The sequence below is a fragment of the Diabrotica virgifera genome, chromosome 4, assembly GCF_917563875.1.
Source record: "Diabrotica virgifera virgifera chromosome 4, PGI_DIABVI_V3a".
Lineage (NCBI taxonomy): Eukaryota > Metazoa > Arthropoda > Insecta > Coleoptera > Chrysomelidae > Diabrotica > Diabrotica virgifera.
Window position 1 is genome coordinate 135,534,037 of NC_065446.1, and position 24,063 is coordinate 135,558,099.

Sequence of the window (24,063 nt, forward strand, 5' to 3'; positions counted from 1 at the left end):
CTAGAAATTTTTTTATTAAAACAGAAATAAAGATTTTTTGAACACTTTAAAAAAGTTTTAATGAGCGTTCCCAAAGAGGACTTCAGCATAAACTAAAATGTAATATGTAATAAACAAAAATGTAATATGCCGACAAGTTGAATTTTAGGGTAATACGATATTTTTATCGATCACGGTTTTAAGTAACATTATTAATTTCGTATCGCCGCTTATTTAGTCTACCAAAAGTTATCAGAATTTAATGACAAAGACAACGCAGTTTTCACTCGGGACGTTGACTATGCTAGTATTTTTATTTATCATAATAAATATACTTTGGTAATACCATCGTGGGTACCATGCGTATTAATTTCAGATACGTCCATCTCGCAAGCAAAAACAAGTAAAAATAAACATCTGGCGTTGAGTCACGCGACCCACAGCCCAAGAAAACTGTACGCCGATGACTAACTGTAAACTCGCGTACTTAACGTTTGCGTGTCTATCATGGTCTTTTTTACCCATAATAAAGCTGCGTATACTCCCGTGTCCTCCTCTTCCGTGCCTATACTCACACTGAATGTCATCTTAGTTTCTCGATAACATGTACTAAAAAGAGATACCGCAAATCAGTCCTAGAGATCTTGTCGTCAGAAATGGTAGGCTCACTCTATGTTAATATATACCTCTGTGGTCAATATTGTCAAGGACTGAGTCTGTCTGGCTCCATGTTTGATCTTAAGTACGTTTTTAACCGTTTAAGTGTTCAAAAGAAACGCTCCGCTGAGCAAACTGTGACAGCAATGGACACAAATTATATACGCAAGGCGATTTCGACGTTAGAAAAAACGGCTTCCAAATTATGAACCCGAATATACAACATATTTGATAGAGTCATTTTTTCAGAAATTACGTTTTCTCTTAATAATTCGGAGAAATGCAAACATTCCTGTGGAAAGGAATCTTCCAGATCGTCCTGACAGTATTGTTGTAGGTAATACTTGGTTTATCTAATGCCATCTCTTTGTGAACACACACACTCATATCTTTTTTTTTTTCAATTCTATCGTAACTCCATATTAAGTATAGAAAAATATATTTCTACCTTTAATTGCACCCTGCCAGTCAGAATGGTGTCACCATCCTTATTTTCATCTGGAAAAAGTTTACGTCTTCGATTTCGTTGTCGACTATCATCGTAATTTTCGTCCATAGTATTCTTAGCTTTGTTAAGATACGTTTCAATTTTTCACGTATTTTTTTATTTATCATTGAAGCTGTACGTCTTCGCCACCTTTTATATTATGCCGCCTGACGCCTTTGTTTACTTGGTGTAATGGGAAATACGGTACTAGAATCAGGGCAGTGTATTTATTTAATAGGTCTAGGGCTCACACTTAAAAAATTATTACGTCCCGTATGTAAATACATAGTTTCGTAAATACATAGGTTTCTACACTCTGCCTGATGCGTCCGACAACTGGAGTACCTTTAAAAATTTGTCGGACAATGTTACCAGTAAATTGTAAATATTTTTATCAAATAATCCTGCAAATATCGGATGTGAGGGAATAATTTTATGATGCTGGACATTATGGAGTGATACATGATGTCAGGATTGTTTGATAAAAATACTTACAATTTGTAATATTGTCAGACAGATTTTTAAGGCAACTCTAGTTGTCGGACGCACCACAGTTTGGAAACCTCTATATTTACAAACCAAAAAGCTCCTGGCTATGACCTTATAACAGGAACTATCTTAAAAGAGTTACCAGATAAAGGTGTAGTTATGATAACACAACTATTCAACGCCGCACTAAGGCTCCAAATGGTACCAACGCAATGGAAAATTACTGATATAATAATGATCCATAAACATGGTAAACCACCTCACGAACATACCTCTTATCGTGCTATTAGTCTCTAACCGGTACTAGCTAAACTATTTGAGAAACTATTAGCGACCAGGCTAATGAAGATAATAACTGATAATACTTAATCTTTTTCCGGATCACCAGTTTGGTTTCAGAGAGAAGCAGTCAACAATAGAACAAATTCATAGAGTCGTTGATATAGTTAATAAAACTTTTGAAGAAAAAATACGGTTCTGCACTTTTTCTTGACGTCAGTCACGCTTTTGATAAAGTCTGGCATGAAGGGTTGCTCTTCAAAATAAAAATGAACGTTCCTGATTCAATGTTTACTATACTAAAATCATATTTAGAAGAAAGATACTACTGTGTCAAGCATGAAGCAGATACATAAAAATCGACCCTATACGATCTGGAGTCCCTCAAGGTAGTGTTATGGGTCCTATATTATATTTGATATTTACACACGACACACCAACAAACGAAAATGTAACGACTACAACATTCTCAGACGACACAGCTATGTTAGTCACAGATTAAAATCCCGCAACAGCTACCGAATGTCTTCAAAGGCATATTGGGAACATTCAAAAGTGGACAAAGAAATGGCGAATAAAGATCAATGAATCAAAATCACAACATATCATATAGGTCTGGATCCCGCGTACACTGAACCAAAAAATATAATGTACGTAAAGGTACGTAAATATAATGAAAAAAACATTGATTCAAAAACAGGGAGCATTAATTTTCGTCCGAAGATCAGTATCATTGGTTCAATGTAAGTACATACATTAACTAATGCTCAAAAACATTAACCAATAAAAAGTTCGTTAATATTACGAAATTGGTACATTAACACAAATAATGATTGTTCGTTAGATTAACGAATTTGTTCATCAATTACATGAATTTTATTATTAATTTCTATGAATTCGTACGTCTATTCAATGAACTTTTTACTTAAGAATCAATGTATCGATCATTGGTTCAATGTAAGTAGATACATTAACTAATGCTCAAAAACATTAACCAATAAAAAGTTCGTTAATATTACGAATTGGATACATTAATCCAAAGAATGATGTTCGTTAGATTAACGAATTTGTTCATTAATTCTATAAACATTAGTTTTAGTATGGTATAGTTAGACCCAAACCCAGACATCCAAATTGAAAGTTATCCTCCAACAGCAAATTGTTCTATATGGTCCACATAATGTTCAGAAAAAAGTCACACCATTTTGAGCGTCGGGTTTGGGGGGGAGAGGGGGGAGAAATCTGCAAATTCGTAGTTTTTTACGTTTTTCGTCAATATTTCTAAAACTAAGCGGTTTAGCATGAACAACCTTTTACACAAAATTGTTCTACATTAAATTTGAAATAAAAAAGGCCCTATGCATAACCATTCTAAAATGAACGGTTTCAAAGTTACGGAGGTAGTATAGTATAATTGGTCCAAAAAAAGGCCTAACCCATACATCCAAAGTAAAAGTTTTCCTTCAACACCAAATTGTTCTATATGGTCCATATTTGTTCAGTAAAAAGTTACACTATTTTGAGCGTCCGGTTTGGGGGGGAGATGGGGGAGAAGTCGGTAAATTAGTAGTTTTTTTAGGTTTTTCGTCAATATTTCTAAATCTGAACATTATGTGGACCATATAGAACAATTTGGTGTTGGAGGATAACTTTCACTTTGGATGTCTAGGTTTTTGGTATAGTTATATCATAAATATTGCCCAAGAAATATAAAAAGTATCGAAAACCTCGAATTTCACCCTCCGTAACTCTGGAACCGTTGATTTTATAACAATTATGTATATAACATTTTTTGTTTTAAATTTCATTTAGAACATTTTTGTATATAACATTGTTTACGCTAAAGCATAGTTTTAGAAATATTGACGAAAAACGTAAAAAACTACTAATTTACCGGCTTCTCTCCCATCTCCCTCCCAAACCGGACACTCAAAATGGTGTAACTTTTTACTGAACAATATGTGGACCATATAGAACATTTTGGTGTTGGAGGAAAACTTTTACTTTGGATGTTTGGGTTAGGCCTTTTTTTGGACCAGTTATACTATACTACCTCCGTAACTTTGCAACCATTCATTTTAGAAAGATTATGCATAGGACCTTTTTTATTTCAAATTTAATGTAGAACAATTTTGTATAAAAGGTTGTTCATGCTAAACCGCATAGTTTTAGAAATATTGGCGAAAAACTTAAAAAACTACGAATTTACCGATTTCTCCCCCCTCTCCCCGCCAAACCCGACGCTAAAAATGGTGTGACTTTTTTCTGGACATTGTGTGGACCATATAGAACAATTTGGTGTTGAAGGATAACTTTCACTTTCGATATCTGGGTTATGCCATCTTTTGGATCAACTATACTATACTATTTTTAAATTGATGAATTAGTACGTATATTCAATGAACTTTTTACTTAAGAATCAATATATCGGTACATTGATACGATGAAATGTATGTATTATATTAATGAATGTAATTATTGAATTAAAAACTATTTTACATTGTTTCGTCGTATGAGTACGTGGATATAATAAAATATTTACATTAAAATAATGGACGTTTACATTGATTCAATGTGTTACGATATCGATATGATCACATGTGGTTATTGTATTGTCCTTTTCATGATCATTTTTCAGTGCGTCACAAATGATAGGAAAAAGGGTAAGTCCGTGATAATACACATTTATGACATTTATTCTAACATGACATTTTAGTTAAATCTGACAGTTGTCACATTTTATTTTCAATTTAGAATAAAAACAAATCAAATGTGTTTCTTGCATTTATAAAATGATATTTTCTTTGATTTGTATAGTCTTATAAATTATACAGATTATATTTGTAATATTATTATCTAATTAAAAAAAAATATTTTTTTAATTATGGCGCCATCTATCGACAACTAGAATAATCACAGAACTAGAAGTAATCACCGACGTGCCTTTTTTTCTGTCATATACAATTGAATACGTTAGAAATAAATCGAAAAACTGTGACGCACTGAAAGATGATCATGAGAAAAAGAATATTATGGAAATATTCACAGAATCAATAATAATAATTCTTAGAATATTTGAGCCCATTACCATACAAGGTGTTCTAAAACTGATTTCACCTGGCACACTTGAGAAAGAGTGCTTCAAATACCTATATACAGTATGGTGCAAATTAAAGGAACAAATTCGTTATTTCGTAAGCCAGCGACTTTAAAGAAGAAACCTGAAATAGGTCCATTTGTATTTTTGAATTATTATTTTTTGGCCTATATACAATCAATCACACTAGTGACGTCATCCATGTGGGTGTAATGACGTAATCGATGATTTTTTAGGAGTCGTGCGCTAATTCATCTGAAGGGCTATTAAATTTTCTATTCAGTAGTATAAACATAAGCATTAACATAATTAGTTATAAAGGGTATGTAGAAGAAAATGTAGATTATTGTAGATATGTATCTATTTTATGTAATTCCAAATACATATTATTGTTTATTTATTACGGTGTAATAAACATTTTATAAAAAATGTTTGATATTTAAACATTGCTTTTCACTTAAATTAAATGTTCAAACTCCAAGAGGCAGGTGTGTGGCAGCTTGAACATTCAGTTTGCGAAATGCAATGTTTATTGGTCAAATAAGCAATTTTTATGTTTTTTCTTCGTTAGTAAAATGTATTTTGAATCAAATAAATTATATACCTACATTATTCTTTTTGTGTCAATTATTTTAATTAAATAAAATATTTTTGGACACTCTGTATAAATAATGTTATTAACGTTTATATTATTGTATAGAGAATTGAATAACCTTTCAAATGAACTAGCACATGACAACTATTCTCATTAAAAAAAAAACATCGATTGCATCATCACGCCCAGATGGTTGACGACACTAATATGATATGTTTATATGCCAGAAAATCATAATTTAAAAATAAAATGGACCTGTTTTGGGATCTTTTTATTAAAGTCGCTGGTTTATGAAATAACGAATTGATTATTTTCCTTTGCACCATACTGTATATTTTGTAACTGCTATGCTACATGCAAGGGGAAGCTGAAAATACTCCTGATGGAAATAATATTCAAAATAAGTTTTATAAACTTTAATATAATTAAAAACAGGTACACAGAGTCACATACAAATATTCAATAAAAAAAAACAAATGACTACTTAATATCTACATAAGAGCATCGGCGCAAAATATTCAATGAGTTTTAAATGTATTCATTTTTTCTTCAAATACTGAGAAAACTAATAAACATTTTTTAAAAATTTAAACGCAGAATGAAAGACTGCATTATTACTGAGGGCCAAAAGTCGCTGAAATCTTCTAAAATGTTTATTTTAATAAGTTTCTGGCATGAAATAAAAGAGAAGATTTAGTGTGATTTTTAATTGAAAATATTTCAAAAGACTAAGTTTTTCAACCTAATAAAAATATTTGTAAATTAAATATTTTTAAAAGATTTTTAATTGAAAAACTTTATTGGCCCATTTCCTGGTGACAACCTCCAAGGCTTCTACAATATGCAAGCCAAATGGATGCTGCAGTGAAGACTAAAGGGAAAGAATTCTACACTATGCAATTCACAACCCCCGTCTGCAGCGTGGTAAAGTTCCAACGGAAAATGGACCTAGTTACTCTATAGGAGTAATACTAATATAAAAATAAAAATGTGTACCATTTTTATTCATTCAGTTGCGGTGCGAAACCAAAACTGTCTTAATTTTTACTCAGATCAGAGAGTGCAACCAGCACTCTTATCGACGATTTCACCTCTTGTTAGAGGTTCATCAGAGACTGCATAGGCTGCTTTTCTCTGGCCCAGGTAAAAATTTTTGACATATCCATCTCCCACTGTTACGGGTTAAAAGTCGCTAAGCAACTAGAAACGATTCTTATAAATAAGATTGTCATAATTTTTGCTTTATTGTCACAAGTACTGGCCTAAACAATTATAAAAATCAGGCTTCTATATTGTCTTGAACATTAGCTGCTATCAAGCCATTTTTAAGTCCGAAATCATATAGAAAATCAGGCATGAAGTAGGCTTTAGGTATACATTGCTACCTGTCTAGTAAGTGTCATCTCTTTGTCTTTACCTGTCTAGTGTCATATCTTGCTCACTTTTGATTTACACTTCATGAGGACAAGTTAGTATTGTCCTATGAAACTCCTTGAGGATATTTAATCAGAAGTAATCCAGATAACTAATTAAGAAATACTCAATTTGATGAAGTTGACGATTGTCTTGCTCAGCAAGGATTTAAAATATCTGGATATTTAGGTCCCCAAAACCTTTCTTTTTGGCCATACGCTATCTTTAAGGCCAACAATTTTTCTTTCTCTCCAATTCATTTTGATGTTGTGAGTTTTTTTGAAACACCCTTGTCCAGGGTCGATATTTATATAACCTGTATGTCTGTGAAGTATCCAAGTATATAAATGCAGTACGACATCATCCACGTGTATAACATCGACGAAAAAAACATAAGGTAGGATCAAACCAATACTTCTCTTAAAAGAACGTTGCTTTGCCTGTCTAAGCCACCACACCATACAGCAGTCTGACAAATATCTCGGTTTTGTATTTTTTTTCTTGTAAATAGTACCTAAATATAATATTACATAGTTTTAAGAATTATAATATGGGTGTACGCTGAAAAGAATATTCTTAGAGGCAAATATAAACTTTAGTTGAGCTTTTTACCTTTTCCTTTTGGGTTTTTTTTTATATTTTCAATTAAGATTAATATGAATTATTTTAGTTTTGGTTAATAAGAATAAATAGTTTGTGAATTCTCCGATTTTTTTGATTTCTTATTATTATTTGTTTGTTTGGTAGAAAATAAAACTAGTTATTTACCTTCGCATACCTTCAATAAAAACCGGTAACATCGGCGGAGAGTAACATTTGGCGCTCCAACGTAAAATTTTTTGTTATTATTTATTTTATAAAGCATGGAGTATTATTACATATTATTATTTAACAGATATAAAGATATACACTGCTGTACATAACTATTATTAGGCATACAATTTCTGATTTTTGATATGGCATAGTGGCATAATAGTAATTATTGTTAGGTACATATTTAACAGATATAAAGATATACACTGCTGTACATAACTATTATTAGGCATAAAATTTCTGATTTTTGATATGGCATAGTGGCATAATAGTAATTATTGTTAGGTACATATTTCACAGATATTTTGATATACACTGCTGTACATAAATATTATTAGGCACAATATTTTTGATTTTTGTGCTTTGTGGACACTTTCTTGATTTCTTGCAAATAAATAGTTAATTTTATTCCTTTATTTCCAATATACAGGGTGGCTCAAAATTATTGCACCTCATAAAATATATATTGCATAGTATTTTATCGGTTTTAGTGTTCGGATTTAACCCAATAGTTGTGTATTGACTTACTACTAGCTCGCATAACTTAAAGTAGTAGTTGAAGTTATTTTTTTTTTGTTTTTTGTAATCTCGCATAACTTAAAGTAGTAGTTGAAGTTATTTTTTTTTGTTTTTTGTAACATTGGGTAAGGGTTGCGTGTTGCCATTTCACGCAAAAATATTTAAGAATAGGATACTATAATATATTGTTGAGATTTTTTTTTGTCTTTACTTTATACTTCATCTCTTATTTTATCATATTTTTTTATCTCTAACCGAGATAGGGTTTTATTTTATTCTTTTTCGGTTTACTTAATATGGAGGTTAATAGACTTTTGGGTGATGAACTCAGTTATGAGTTATCAATAAGAAGTTTACCAATTGATGCAAATGTACACACGAAAAGGGCTACGTTGAGAGAAGCTCTTAAAGCAGAAAGAGAGGGACAAAGAGATTCTCCTAAGGTGGTTAATATAGACCCATCTTTTGAGTTTTCGTTGTGCTCAGGGAAACTTAGCGATCTGGAAGAAGGTATAGAACATTTTAATGAACAGAACAGAACTAATGAATTTAAAAGAATTAGTTCCCGTCTAACACATGTTAAACTTAGACTTAACAGACTTCAATGCAACGAAAAACAGGAAGCTCAAAGGAATCAACTATTAGATTGGCACAAACGGTTACTATTAGAAGTCAACAGGATTTATGAGAGCTTTGGGAAAGATAATCAAGTAGAGCACATCTCACTTTTGGATACTTCAGTTCCATTATTGCCTGAAATTGTTCATTCCGGGTCTCATGAATGTGGTTTGGTAAACTCAGAATCATTAGCTGAAGAGCATCCTATTGAAGCTGCGCTGTTTGGAGCTACTAACAGTTCACCAACTGCAGGCAATAGAGTTTCATTCTTAAGGCAGGTTTTTGAAGAAAATCAACATGATAGCACGATACAACCACAAGTACATTCTCAAAGATGTTCTAGTTCTCTGAGGGTTTCAAGCAGAATATCAGATGGGAATCAAGAGTATATGTCCAGTGCTATAAATAGACCACTTAATTCAAGTAGAGAAATGAATTCTTCTGAAAATCACAATAGGCATACGGAACCACAAACTGATACAAGATTATCAAGGCACAATTTTAATAATGGAAGTAGTGCAACAGTACCTACAAGGGAGATTGATAATACTTTAGCTCGACATTTTAATCTGGAAACACCTTCATCTAACTTCAACAGTAAAATAATGGATTCGCTAGATTTCTTAAAGCATGATGTTCAGAACGTTGATATAAGTAGATGGAGATTACAATATGATGGAATCTCGAGCGTTACTAGTTTTCTAGAAAGAGTGGAGGAACTCAGAGTTTCAAGAGGAGTATCTAAAGAGAGACTACTTCGTTCGGCTCCAGAACTTTTTACCAAAGACGCCTTACTCTGGTACAGAATGGGAAATTTTACATCGTGGGATAATCTGGTCCAGGAACTTAGGTCTGCTTTCCAGCCCCATGACTATGAGAATTCCTTATGGGAGGAAATCCGAAGAAGAACACAGGGCTCACAGGAACGAGTTATAAACTATATTTCAGTCATGGAAAATCTATTCAAGAAACTATTGATCCCTCCTAACGAAGAAGAAAGACTGAATATCATTCGTAGGAATATGCTTCCTTATATTCAGCAGGGCTTGGCTTTAACAAAAATTAGCAACATCAGTGATCTTTGTTCATTAGCCAAGGCTATGGAAGCAATGGAAACAAGGATTCGACAATTTTGCCCTCCTCCTTCAAGCACCAGACTTTTGGTAGAACCTGAATTAGCTTATAGAAAGCCGTCAACTCCTATTTTTACGAGTCCGGTTACAACACCTGTGTTTACAGAAGAAGTTGCAAATAGCGATAAATCTGAACATTTCAATAAGGGTACATGTTTTAATTGTGGATCTGAGGGACACAAGTTTAAAAATTGTAACCAGCCTAAGAAGTTCTTCTGTTATAAATGTGGATGCAACAATGTGACAACGAAAAACTGTCCCAGATGTTCAAAAAACGCAGCTTCTCTCCCTCGGTAAGTCGGACGAGTGGAGTGGAATGTAAATCAACTCCGACAACTGATAATACAGCGGTCCTTGAATACATTTTAGTCCATGCTGAAGGTGATCAACGACCATACTTGAGTGTCTCAATTCTTGGAAAGGATATACTTGGATTATTGGATAGTGGAGCATCACGAACCATTCTTGGAAAATCTGGTTGGGATGTGTTTAAAGACATTTTCCCATTAAATGAAGATAACAAGAAATCATGTATAGTTGCTTCAGGTGATTCATGTGAAAGTATAGGATCTATTACTGTACCAGTACGGTTAAGAGATCGGGTTCGTGTTTTGAATATTCTAGTTATCCCATCCCTTGTTTCTTCGCTTATTTTAGGTATTGACTTTTGGTCAGCTATGGGGATAGTCCCAGACCTTTTTAAGGGAGAATGGTTTTTTAACCGTGAAGAAGAGTTAAATAGTGTATTAATTTCTGGAATCCAGGACTTTGATTCATTAAATAAAGAACAATGTGATCAATTACAAAAGATTGTAGATAAAGCGTTTTTAGGAATGACATCTCAAGAGACAGGATGTATAAAGGGCGTGGAGCATGTGATACATACCAATTCACCACCCATTAAACAAAGGTACTACCCATTGTCACCAGCTCTACAAAAGGTAGTTAATACCGAACTGGACCAAATGTTAGAAAAAGGCATAGTAGAACCTTCAACCTCACCGTGGTCGTCGCCCATAGTCATGGTACAAAAGAATGACAAATGGAGATTTTGTGTTAACTATAGAAAGTTAAATGCGGTAAGCGTTCCGGATGCATATCCAATTCCTTATGTGTCATCTATTCTAGATAAACTTCGAGATGCACGATATTTAACTACCTTGGATGTCAAATCAGCATATTGGCAAATAAATGTAGCTATGGAATCTAGACCTTTAACTGCTTTCACAGTGCCTAATAGAGGTTTATTTCAGTTTCGTCGTATGCCTTTTGGGCTACATTCAGCTCCTGCTACATGGCAGCGTGCAATTGACAATATTTTAGGTCCCGAATTAGACAGTTATGTTTTTGTTTATCTTGATGATATAATTATTTGTACATCAACGTTTGAGCAGCATTTAAAAGTTTTAGAGACAGTATTTCAGCGTTTAACCGACGCTGGTGTTACTCTTAATAGGGAGAAGTGTTTAATATGTCGTTCAGAATTGAAGTATTTAGGCTACGTAGTAAATAAATCTGGATTACTTGTCGATCCAGAAAAGGTAGAAGCAATACTGGGAATACCGACACCGAGAACTGTTCAGGATGTTCGTCGGATTGTAGGTATGGCATCATGGTATAGGAGATTTATTCCATCATTTAGTACTGTTGTCTCACCGCTTACTCAACTTACTCGAAAAAATGTACAATTCGTTTGGAATAAGACATGCGAGGACGCCCTGAATAAGGTTAAAGAATATTTAGTTTCGGCACCCATTTTGGCGTGTCCTGATTTTTCTTTACCATTTATAGTAGAGACAGATGCAAGTGACTATGGATTGGGGGCTGTTCTTTCTCAAAAACATGGAGATGAAGAACACGTTATAGCTTACTTGAGTCGATCACTGACAAAAACCGAAAGGAAGTATTCTACTACAGAGAAAGAATGTCTCGCCGTTCTATTTGCTGTAAAGAAACTAAGACCATACTTAGAAGCTACTAAATTTGTAGTTATTACAGACCATTTTAGTTTAAAGTGGTTGTTTTCCATTAAAGACCCCATAGGCAGAATTGCTCGTTGGGCTCTGCGTTTGCAGGCATATGACTTTGAAGTCATACACCGGAAAGGAAAAGATCATCTAGTGCCTGACGCACTATCTCGTGCAGTTCCTTGCATAAATGCTTTGGATGTAGACTGTTCTACTTCTACACAGGTCAGTCTAGACCGATGGTACTTGGGTATGATTTCCAAGGTCAACAAATTTCCTAGAAACTATCCACTTTGGAGGATAGAGGGAGGAAAACTTTTGAAGAATATAAAACCGCGATACCCTGAACTAGCTTTATCAGAGTGGGTAACGGTTGTTCCAAGGGAACAAAGACTAAACCTTATAAGAGATCATCATGATCCTCCAACTTATGGACACCTTGGCGTTTCAAAAACATTTGGAAGACTTAGTCAAAAATATTATTGGCCAAAGATGCGATCAGATATAGGACGCTATATTAAGAAATGTACAACATGTCAACGGATAAAACCAGAACAGCAATGTCCTAGAGGTCAATTGTTATCTCAGCAGCCGACTGCAAGTCATCCATGGAGTCTCATCAGTATAGACTTAGTTGGACCTTTACCTAGGACCACTTCAGGATTTTCGTATATTTTCACCGTGTTAGATTGCTTTTCCAAATTTATTTTAGCTTTCCCGATTAGAGCAGCGACATCAGCCAACATAGTTAAGTTGCTAGAAAATGAGGTGTTTCTAGTCTATGGTGTACCAGAGAGAATTTTGTTGGATAATGGAGCACAATTTCGTGGCCATACATTCCACCAACTTGTCTCAAACTATGGTATTGAATTAAAGTTTACAGCACTATACCATCCACAAGCTAATCCCGTGGAAAGAGTTCATAGAGTAATAAAAACTATGTTGACGGCCTATGTCTCTCAAAATCAAAGACACTGGGATCTTCTTTTGCCAAAGATTACATGTGCCTTGCGATGTTCGGTTCATGAAGTCACCGGAGTCTCACCGAACCTTATTAATTTTGGTAGGGAAATCAATCTGAATGGCAATAGAAATAGACATGAGTCTGAACAAGGTCAGTATAATATCGGAACAAGGAAGGAATCTCTGGATAAACTGTTTTCTGATGTTCGGAAGAAACTTAAGTCAGCGTATGAGAAAAGTAAAGTTCCATATAACCTGCGAAGAAGGACAGAAACATATAAAGTAGGGGACATGGTTTGGAGAAGAAATTTCGTTCAGTCTGATGCTACAAGATATTTCAGCGCAAAATTGGCCCAAAAGTTTGTAGGACCATTTAGTATTAAGAAAGTGGTCTCCCCATGGAGTTATGAACTTGTTGATGAAAATGGCTCTCATGCAGGAACCTGGAATGCAAAAGATTTGAAACCGGTTACTCAGGACAGTGAGGTTAAGGACATTAAGTCTAAACCTCCTGATGTGGAAGTATAGAGTTACAATATGTTGAAAATTTTATTGTAAGATTTTGTTATCTTTACAAGTTTTTGTTTTATTTTTTTGGTTTTGTTTTTTTTTATTTTTGTTTTATTTTTTTTGGTTTGTTTTTTTTTATTTTTGTTTTATTTTTATTTTGTTTTGTACCGTTAGGACTTAAAAGTTTCTTTGAAACTTTTTGCAAGTAAGGGTGGGGTTGTTACGGGTTAAAAGTCGCTAAGCAACTAGAAACGATTCTTATAAATAAGATTGTCATAATTTTTGCTTTATTGTCACAAGTACTGGCCTAAACAATTATAAAAATCAGGCTTCTATATTGTCTTGAACATTAGCTGCTATCAAGCCATTTTTAAGTCCGAAATCATATAGAAAATCAGGCAAGGTATACATTGCTACCTGTCTAGTAAGTGTCATCTCTTTGTCTTTACCTGTCTAGTGTCATATCTTGCTCACTTTTGATTTACACTTCATGAGGACAAGTTAGTATTGTCCTATGAAACTCCTTGAGGATATTTAATCAGAAGTAATCCAGATAACTAATTAAGAAATACTCAATTTGATGAAGTTGACGATTGTCTTGCTCAGCAAGGATTTAAAATATCTGGATATTTAGGTCCCCAAGACCTTTCTTTTTGGCCATACGCTATCTTTAAGGCCAACAATTTTTCTTTCTCTCCAATTCATTTTGATGTTGTGAGTTTTTTTAAAACACCCTTGTCCAGGGTCGATATTTATATAACCTGTATATCTGTGAAGTATCCAAGTATATAAATGCAGTACGACATCATCCACGTGTATAACATCGACGAAAAAAACATAAGGTAGGATCAAACCAATACTTCTCTTAAAAGAACGTTGCTTTGCCTGTCTAAGCCACCACACCATACAGCAGTCTGACAAATATCTCGGTTTTGTATTTTTTTTCTTGTAAATAGTACCTAAATATAATATTACATAGTTTTAAGAATTATAATATGGGTGTACGCTGAAAAGAATATTCTTAGAGGCAAATATAAACTTTAGTTGAGCTTTTTACCTTTTCCTTTTGGGTTTTTTTATATTTTCAATTAAGATTAATATGAATTATTTTAGTTTTGGTTAATAAGAATAAATAGTTTGTGAATTCTCCGATTTTTTTGATTTCTTATTATTATTTGTTTGTTTGGTAGAAAATAAAACTAGTTATTTACCTTCGCATACCTTCAATAAAAACCGGTAACATCGGCGGAGAGTAACACCACCGCAACTGACGAGATGGTAGTAGGTGCCTAGCGGCATCTGCTAAATAAAAGACTAAGTTTTTCAACCTAATAAAAATATTTGTAAATTAAATATTTTTAAAAGATTTTTAATTGAAAAACTTTATTGGCCCATTTCCTGGTGACAACCTCCAAGGCTTCTACAATATGCAAGCCAAATGGATGCTGCAGTGAAGACTAAAGGGAAGGAATTCTACACTATGCAATTCACAACCCCCGTCTGCAGCGTGGTAAAGTTCCAACGGAAAATGGACCTAGTTACTCTATAGGAGTAATACTAATATAAAAATAAAAATGTATACCATTTTATTCATTCAGTTGCGGTGCGAAACCAAAACTCTCTTAATTTTTACTCAGATCAGAGAGTGCAGCCAGCACTCTTATCGACGATTTCACCTCTTGTTAGAGGTTCATCAGAGACTGCACTGCACATCTGAGACTGAATAAAAATGGTATACATTTTTATTTTTATTTTTTGAAAATATTTCATTCAAAAAAAACTTTCAATTTATTCTACGAGACTTTCGGCCCTCAGTAATAACGTAATCTTTCATTCTGCGTTTAAATTTTTCAAAAATACTTATTAGTTTTCTCAGGATTCGAAAAAAATGAATACATTTAAAACCCATTGAAAATTTTGTTTTATTTGTTGAATTAGCATTTCAAAAAATTTACAAACAACACAAAATTAATCAATACAAGAAAATATGTAGAATTCAATTAAAAAATACTTACTTTCTGAAATGTCTCCATGGGTAATCTTTTCAAGCAATGCCTTATTTGTCTTATCCTTAATATGACTTTCACACTCAGAGACAATTCTTTCGAAAAATATTTTTCCATCCTTTGATAAGTCCATTACTGTTTCCGAATGCCACTCCAAAGTCCATATCAATCTGCAAAGGTAGAAATATAAATACATTTTTTTAAAAGGGAAAGTAAATATTTCTCACCAATCGATATCCAGAAGGTTGCACGAGAAGGTTGTGAATAAAAATTCCATGTTTTAAGGATTTCAGCAGAATTTTGAGCCATTTTAATGTCATTTAGACGATATTGTGTGCAAGCTTTCCAGTAGTTATCGAATTGTTCCGAAGTTAGTTTGTCAAATTTCATAGCTGTTAAACATCTTTTAGCATCTGTTTCGGGATCTAAAAAAAATTTTGCTTTTTTAAGTTTTTACTGTCCCCTGTATGTACTGTCTCTTCAGTAAATTTCAAGAAACTCTAACTTTAGTAGGCATAAACTAAGGCTCGGTTTCATAATCAGTTAAAGTGGACTTTAAATTTTAAGTTGGTACCTTTATCAATGCAATTCATATGGGTAAATGTCAACTTTAAAGTGAACTTTAGTTAATGTTCACTTTGAATTGATTATGAAACCGGGCGTAATAATTAATCATTTTCACTGTATTCCTATCGAAAAATTAGTATTTCAGGAAGTACACTTCGAAAAATAACGGTGGATAAATATTTCAGATTATTAAGCTCCGATTATAGTATTGATTAATATTATTTAAAACCTGAAGGGTTTAAATATTAAATCACAAACGGCTAATAAACTGTCAAATTCATTGAATACAGAAATATTTTGTTTTAGGTATGATTTGGAGAAACATCTAAAAATTTTTAGGACCGGCTTAATCAACAACTTTTCTATAATATCAATTATTTCAAAAACATCTTTTCTTGAAAAGTTATTTTTATTATGTAGGGAAAGAACAAATTTGGCTACAGAATTAACTATTAACTATAGCAGAAAGCTTGATTACATTTAGATTCACAACATATGTAAACAGAATTTGTCCTTAAATCATGTTTACGTTTAAAATGTTAAATCAGTAATGTTAGATGGGTAAAATGTTGACGACAAATGAAACAGATCATTACTTTGATATAAGTATAAAACTAAATAAGTAATCCTTAACTTATTTCGCGATTATAGAATGAATAGATCAACGAATAGGAAAATTAATGGTAAAATGGGAAAATTGGAGTCTAAAAAAAACATAAACAACAAACTAATTTACACGTAGTTAAAAATATAAGTAAACGTACATACCTTAGAACACTCAATCAAATCACAAAACTTTCCTTCTCTATTACTGTTGACACAGACGTCGAAACAAGTAAACAGCCAAATTACTAATGCGAAACACCGGTGTTAGATAGAAGTCTACAGGAATAGTTCACTGTTGTCACATGACTTTTTTTTACCAATAGAGACACTTATAACATTTTAATAAATGTAGAGGTTAATGTACAATATCATTCCTACAATGTATGAGTCACTGAGTAATGTATATTACATTAAAACAATGATTGCTTTACATCAAAATAATGTTAAGAGTTATTAAACAAAGTCGAAAACATTAATACAATGTTACCGTTCATTATTCTTACATAATATATGACTCTAACAATGATCTCATTATTGTCTATCGCAGTATCAGCCTTATCAATGGTGTGCCCGCCATGCCCAAACAAAAATTCCATTTAAAAATATTAAGAACATATTTCCTTTGTTCAAGCTGATTTTCGTTGTATTATATTTGCCGTTAGTTGTGTGTGATAACACTTTAAAAAGCAAAATTGCAATTTTTATAATCGCTTCACCTATGTATATTATTTGAAACAGTAAATTATTTACTGTTTGGTTTCGGACATTTTCTTGTAATCTATTTTTTACCTATAAATTATATTTTATAGGTGAGATAAATTAGTTAAGCCCCACAATTCAATTTGAGATTACCTATTAGTTAACTTGGAATACTGCAGTTAGCGAAACAATTCTCCAAAATTAAAAAAGCTCCATTTATGGTGATAAATATACAGAGTGTCCCGAAAAGATTGGTCATAGATTATACTACAAATTCTGGGGTCAAAAATAGGTTGATTTAACCTCACTTACCTATATACAATAGTGCATACAAAAAAAGTTACAGCCCTTTGAAGTTACAAAATGCAAATCGATTTTTTTACTTGAACTTAGATTACTTGAACAAGAACTCTTGAGATTTTTTATTGAAAATGGACATGTGGTATTCTTATGGCAGGAACATCTTTAAAAAAACCACAGTGAAATTTGTACACCCCACAAAAATGTTATAAAAATGTTAATGTTAAAAACGGGCTTTTCGAGAAAGTACTAAGAGACAAAAAAGTTTTAAAAACATTGTATTTAACTAACGGTAGCACAATAATAATTTAATTGGAACGTACACAAAAGTTTGGGGGAATATAGGGGAACAAAACCCCCATAAAATTTTTATGGGGTGCACAAATTTCACTATAATTTTTTTAAGATGCTCCTGCCATAAGAATGCTACGTGTCCATTTTCAATAAAAAATCTCTAATAGTTTTAGATAAATTGGATAAAATTGATTTTCATTTTATAACTTCAAAGGGCTGTAACTTTTTTTATGTGCACCTTTTTACTAAGGTAAGTTAGGTTCAATCAACCTATTTTTGACCCTAGAATCTGTGGTATAATTTATGACGAATCTTTTTGGGACACTCTGTATAATAGAAGTTAAGTCTTGTCAAAAACTGACCAATTTTCTGTAGTTTTTCGATATGTGTCAATAGTAGAAAATAATGAGTGTGTACCGAAAGAAATCAAAATTTGCGAGTTTTATTGGAGTTAATATCAGTAGCTGATTTCAGTGCACATGAGCTTAAAACTTAAAACTCTTATATTGAATACTCTGACAGAATATGGAATTGATTTATCTAAAAGAGGGCAGGATTATGATGAAGCACACGATAGGCCTCTGTAAGACTAACTACATCACTGTTAAAATGATGTAAGTATTTTATCATTTAAGGGACTTTCGGCCCTCTGTAAGGGCCCTAATAATGCAATCTTTCATTGTGCGTTTAAATTTTTCAAAAATACTTATTAGTTTTCTCAGGATTCAAAAAAAACTGAATGCATTTAAAACACATTGGAGCGACATTTTGCGCCTATGCCCTCATATCAAAAAGTGTGTTTCTTAATTCAATAAACAAGGTGTTAATTTCAAGAACACTGTACATTAGTGCAACGTTTTATATTCATTAATTTAAACATATAATCCTAACGTATAGTTTCATATTTACAATGAACAACTTATTAGTATTAGGAAAAACATCGTCGGATCAATAAAACGGTTCATTGAATTAAAAATTATATTCATTATTTTTTAATGAATAGACTTACATTGTAATAATGAACGTGATCATTACTCAATAACGTATGTTTATTGTATTAACGTACGTGTTTATTGTATTAACGAAATTTTCATTGAATCAATGTAAAAAAAGTCAATGATTGGCGTTCATTGGTACAATGTACAATATTTTTTTCAGTGTATAAAAAAAAGTTGATTAATAGCCAGCTGAAAATCTGTTAATGGCTTAAGGGTGTCTAGTCGGATAAACTTTGATATATGGGAACACTGGAGGGCAGTTTTAATTGTGGAACAGGTTAAAAATTTGGAACGATCACACCACCAAAAAGGCACATTTATTTTGTCCGACAGAACAGACTTAAACTCTCCGAACAGGGATTAAACTCTCATGCAAAAATCAGACTGCTATTTATCACCTGTCATAATTCCTGTCATTTGACATATTCTACATGTTCCACTCATTAAAACGCCCATTTGGTGATAAATAGCAGTCTGATTTTTGCATGAGAGTTTAATCTCTGTTCGAAGAGTTTAAGTCTGTTCTGTCGGACAAAATACATGTGCCGTTTTCGTGGTCTGACGTTCCAAATTTTTAACCTGTTCCACAATTAAAACTGCCCTTGTTCCAGTGTTCTCATATATCAAGGTTTGTCCGACTAGACACCCTTAAGTTATAACAAATTTTCAGCTTGCTGTTAATCAACTTTTTTTTCATACGCGGGATCCAGACCTAATAATTACAAAATGTCGCAAAATATCGCCTAATATAGAAATAAATAACAAAGTAATTCCACATGCCGAAAGTGTTAAACACCTTGGTAGTTGGTATGCACCTGGACAAAACTTTTACATGGAGAACACATATATGGAAAAAGCGCCAACAGTTAAATTTAAAATTTCGTAAACATTATTGGATACTGGGCAGAACATCGAAGTTGTCTATACGTAACAAACTGTTGGTATACAATACAATACTCAAACCGATCTGGACCTATGGGATCCAGCTATGGGGTACAGCAGCAAAATCCAACATATCCATAATAGAAAGATTACAATCCAAAGTGTTACGCTCTATAACAGACGCCCCATGGTTCGTGTCAAACAAAGACATTTATTGTGATCTAGAAGTAGCTACGATCAGTGAAGTGATAGTTCAGTGCAGTGTTCGGTACATAAAACGCCTAGAAAGCCATCCAAATGCCCTGGCAATACACTTGCTTGATAATAGTCAACAAACTCACAGACTAAAACGTAAAAATCCACTGGACCTTATTTGTAAATAAGTTTTATCATCATCATCAACCCGTACGCGTCCACTGCTGGACATAGGTCTCCCTCAGCTCTTTCCATCTTTCTCTGTTTTGTGCGGCTTGCATCCAGTTGCCGACAATACGCTTCAGATCGTCAACCCATCTGGTTGGTGGTCGTCCTCTGCTCCGTAGTGCTTCTTCTCGTGGCCTCCACTCGACAATACGTTTTGTCCATCGGTTGTCTAACAATCTGGCGACGTGTCCTGCCCAATTCCACTTGTCCGCTGTTTTTGTTCTACGACGTATTTCTTCGTTTGGGATTCGGTCCCTCAGGGAGATACCCAACATCTGGCGCTCCATAGCCCTCTGAGTTATGCGAATCTTGGTCACTACCTTTTTTGTGAGTGTTAATGTTTCCGCTCCATAAGTGAGTACAGTCAATACACACTGGTCAAAGATTTTCCTTTTCAGGCATATAGGTAAGTCCGGTTTAAATACATAGCTCAGTTTACCAAACGCTGCCCAGGCTAATCCTATGCGACGTGGGAGCTCGCACATCTGGTTATCTCTTCCCAACCTAATTTCATGTCCCAAGTACTTATAAGATGCAGTCTGCTCAATACCCATTCCATTAACAACAATATTACGATTTAGCACCAGATTAGTCATTATTTGCGTCTTGTTGATGTTAATCTTTAGTCCGACCTCTAAGGAAGCGTGATATAACTTGTTCAACATTATTATTGCATCATCCATACGATCGGCTATAAGGACGATGTCATCTGCGAATCTCAAATGACTGAGCTTCTCTCCATTTATGTTGATACCATATTCGTTCAGATCTGCCTTCTTAAAACTGTGTTCTAAAAGGGTTGTGAACAGCTTTGGTGAGATGGTGTCTCCTTGCCGTACTCCTCGCTGTATAAAGAATTTATTTGTTTGTTGATGAGATAGTCTTACGCTAGCCGTTGCGTTGTGGTAGATATATTTTATCATGTTAGTGTAGCGATGATCTATTCGGCATTCTGTCAATGCTTTTAACATTTTCTGCTGGTTTATGGTATCGAACGCGTTTTCGCAGTCCACGAATATCAGTGCCAATGGTTTGTTGTATTCCGCAGACTTCTCGATCAAGTTTTTTATTACCAGTAAGTGGTCGTTAGTGCTATATCCGGATCTGAAGCCAGCTTGTTCTCTAGGCTGATCGAAGTCTAACTTAGCCTCCAGTCTTTTTTTGATAATTTTTGTGAAAAGTTTATATATGTGTGATAGCAGACTGATAGAACGGTAGATTTTAGATCTGTTATGTCACCTTTCTTGTGTAATAAAACAATGACTGCATTGTTCCATTGAGAAAACGTTTTTCCTTGGTAAATGCATTCGGTGAAAAGTTTGGCCAAAACCTGGATAATTTTATTTCCACCTTGTTTGATTTCCTCGATTACTACTCCGTCATCGCCAGGGGATTTATTATTTTTCATTTCTGAAAGTGTGTTTTTAACTTTGTATGGTGTTACTTCTGGCATTAATTCTGATCCGTGGTTTGTGATTTTGGGCAGGAACTGATCTTGCCTTGCGTTGGTGCTCTCATACATTTCGCGATAAAACGATTCGACAACCTTAAGGATTTCGGCTCTATCCGTAGCAATGCTATTGTCTTTGTTTCTTATTCTGTACATATTTTTGTTGCCAATGTTATTCGTATTTCGCCACAAAACTTTTAAACTTTTGTTTTCTTGAATTATTTGAGTTATTTCTCTTGTATTGTTTTCTCTTATGTCTTTATAATAAGTTTTATAACTCACCGTAATTGTGTTTATATTTTAGATATATTTATTGTTTGTAAATGTAAAACGAATGTTTGTATGTAGCATATTATCGGAACGTCATGTTTGTTCAATACTAGAGGTCCAGTCATTGGACTGACCTCTCTAACGTCATTTTTTTTACTTCAAACCCCAAAAACGCTTATTGTTAGAATTTTTATAACTAACAGATTGCTGAATAACCGTTTCAAAAAAAGAATATTTACAAACGCACCCTCCCGAAAATTTATCGAAATAGAAACGTTGTCCGACTCGACATGAATAACTGAATAAATAGTACGTTCTTTAGCGGTAAAATATTGCAAAACCTCTAAATTTTAAAGAACCGCTTGGATTGACATGAAATTTGGCACACACATAGCTAACATGTCAAAGAGAGAAAGTGATATTGTGCCAATATGTGCTTTTGCCCCGGGGGTGGTTTTCACCCCGTCTTGGGGGTGAAAAAATATTCGTCCAAAGTAAGTCCGGAAATCGATAAACTGACTAATTCTAAATAACTTCTTTTGTATAGAGTTTTTTCACTAAGTCAATACTTTTCGAGTTATTTGCCAGTGAATATGTTCATTTTTTCGTCAAAATAACCACGCTTTTAGACGGTTTTTCGCAATTAACTCAAATAGTAAGTGTTTTGTCGAAAAAATATTCTTAGCGAAAAATAGCCTATAAAAATTTAAAAAAAATGGTGTATATATCACGTCTCTATACCTAGTAGAAGCAGAGGTATAGCTAATTAAAAATAGGTTCATATTCGTCAAATTCCAAATGGAATATTTTAACGTGAAATAACCAAAAATGAAGCACATTTCGAGGAAAACTCATTTCAACTTATTTAAAGTGTTTAAAAAAAGCTTCATTTTTGTTTTATAAAAAAAATTTCTAGCATCAAAAGTAAACAAGTTACGCTCAAAATAAAGTTAGTCCCTTTTTTTTGGTAAAAAAAACGGAAAAATCATCCCCTAATTAGTATCTCAAATGAACTTAATCGTTACGACTTCACAAGTTTCTTGACTCGTGTATGTTTTGTTTATATGATGTGTAAGTTTCATGGGTTCAAAGTTCTTATTTTTGAAAGGGCTGTAGTTAAAAGGGGTTGAACGAGTCACTGATCACGAATGTATGCAAATTTAGAAACATCAAATCTTAATCAATTTTTGTCTAACAGAAAAACAAAAAAATACATGATATTCAGAAAAGCAATGCTGACTTTTTTGTTTTTCGAGATTTCTGGTATCTCTAACATTTTTAAGTTATTTTGAAAAAAAGCATATTTTTCAAAATTAAAATTTTTAAAAATTTGCTTTAAAACCAAATTTTTTCAAAAATAAGCACTTTGAATCGATGAAACTTACAGATCCTATGAACACAATATAAGTAAAATAATTTCTGGAGCGGTAACGATTAATTTCATTTAAGTTGCTAATTAGGGGGTGGTCCTGCCGATTTTTTTTTGCCAAAATAAAAAGGACCAACTATATTTTGAGCGTAACTTGCTTAAAGTTAATGCTAGAACCTTTTTATAAAAACAGAAAGAAAGCTTTTTTAAAACACTTTATAAAAGTTATAATGGGTTTTCCCCAAAAAGTGCTTAATTTTTTGGATATTTCACTTCGAAATATTCTATTTGAAATTTGGTGAATATGAATATATTTTTCATTGGCTATAACTCTGGTTCTACGAGGTGTAGAGACCTAACGCGTACACCATTTTTTTACTTTTTTATAGGCTATATTTTTGCTAAGAACTTTTTTTTTTCGACAAAATACTTACTTTTTGAGTTATTTGCAAAAAACCGTCTAAAAATGTTGTAATTTGTAAAAAAACTGTTGTTGAAAAATGAACATATTGACTCGCAAATAACTAGAAAACTGTTGACTTGGCGAAAAAGCTCTATAGAAAAAAAGTTACTTAAAATTAGTCAGTTTATCCATTTCCGGACTTATTTCGGACATATATTTTTTCAGCCCCAAGAGGGGGTGAAAGTCACCCCCAGGGCAGAAGCACGCATCGGTACAA

General features: G+C 33.3%; 2 protein-coding genes across 4 annotated transcripts in view; one reads left to right on the forward strand and one right to left on the reverse strand.

The window, feature by feature from the left end:
- LOC114331115 (uncharacterized) overlaps positions 1 to 24,063 on the reverse strand; it is a 276,343-nt gene that overhangs the window by 201,599 nt on the left and 50,681 nt on the right. For 2 of the 3 annotated variants that reach the window (XM_050649715.1, XM_050649713.1), the window contains exons 2-3: positions 15,753 to 15,950; positions 15,535 to 15,695 (exon numbers count right to left, since the gene is read on the reverse strand). In XM_050649715.1, the coding sequence (XP_050505672.1) occupies positions 15,535 to 15,658 (124 nt within the window). In that variant the 5' untranslated portion in view covers positions 15,659 to 15,695; positions 15,753 to 15,950. Of the gene's footprint in view, positions 1 to 15,534; positions 15,696 to 15,752; positions 15,951 to 16,860; positions 17,056 to 24,063 lie in introns of those variants that run through there. The other variant, XM_050649714.1, reaches the window with a different exon arrangement.
- LOC114331118 (probable phosphoserine aminotransferase) overlaps positions 1 to 24,063 on the forward strand; it is a 99,855-nt gene that overhangs the window by 15,307 nt on the left and 60,485 nt on the right. The gene's annotated exons all lie outside the window — the stretch shown is intronic.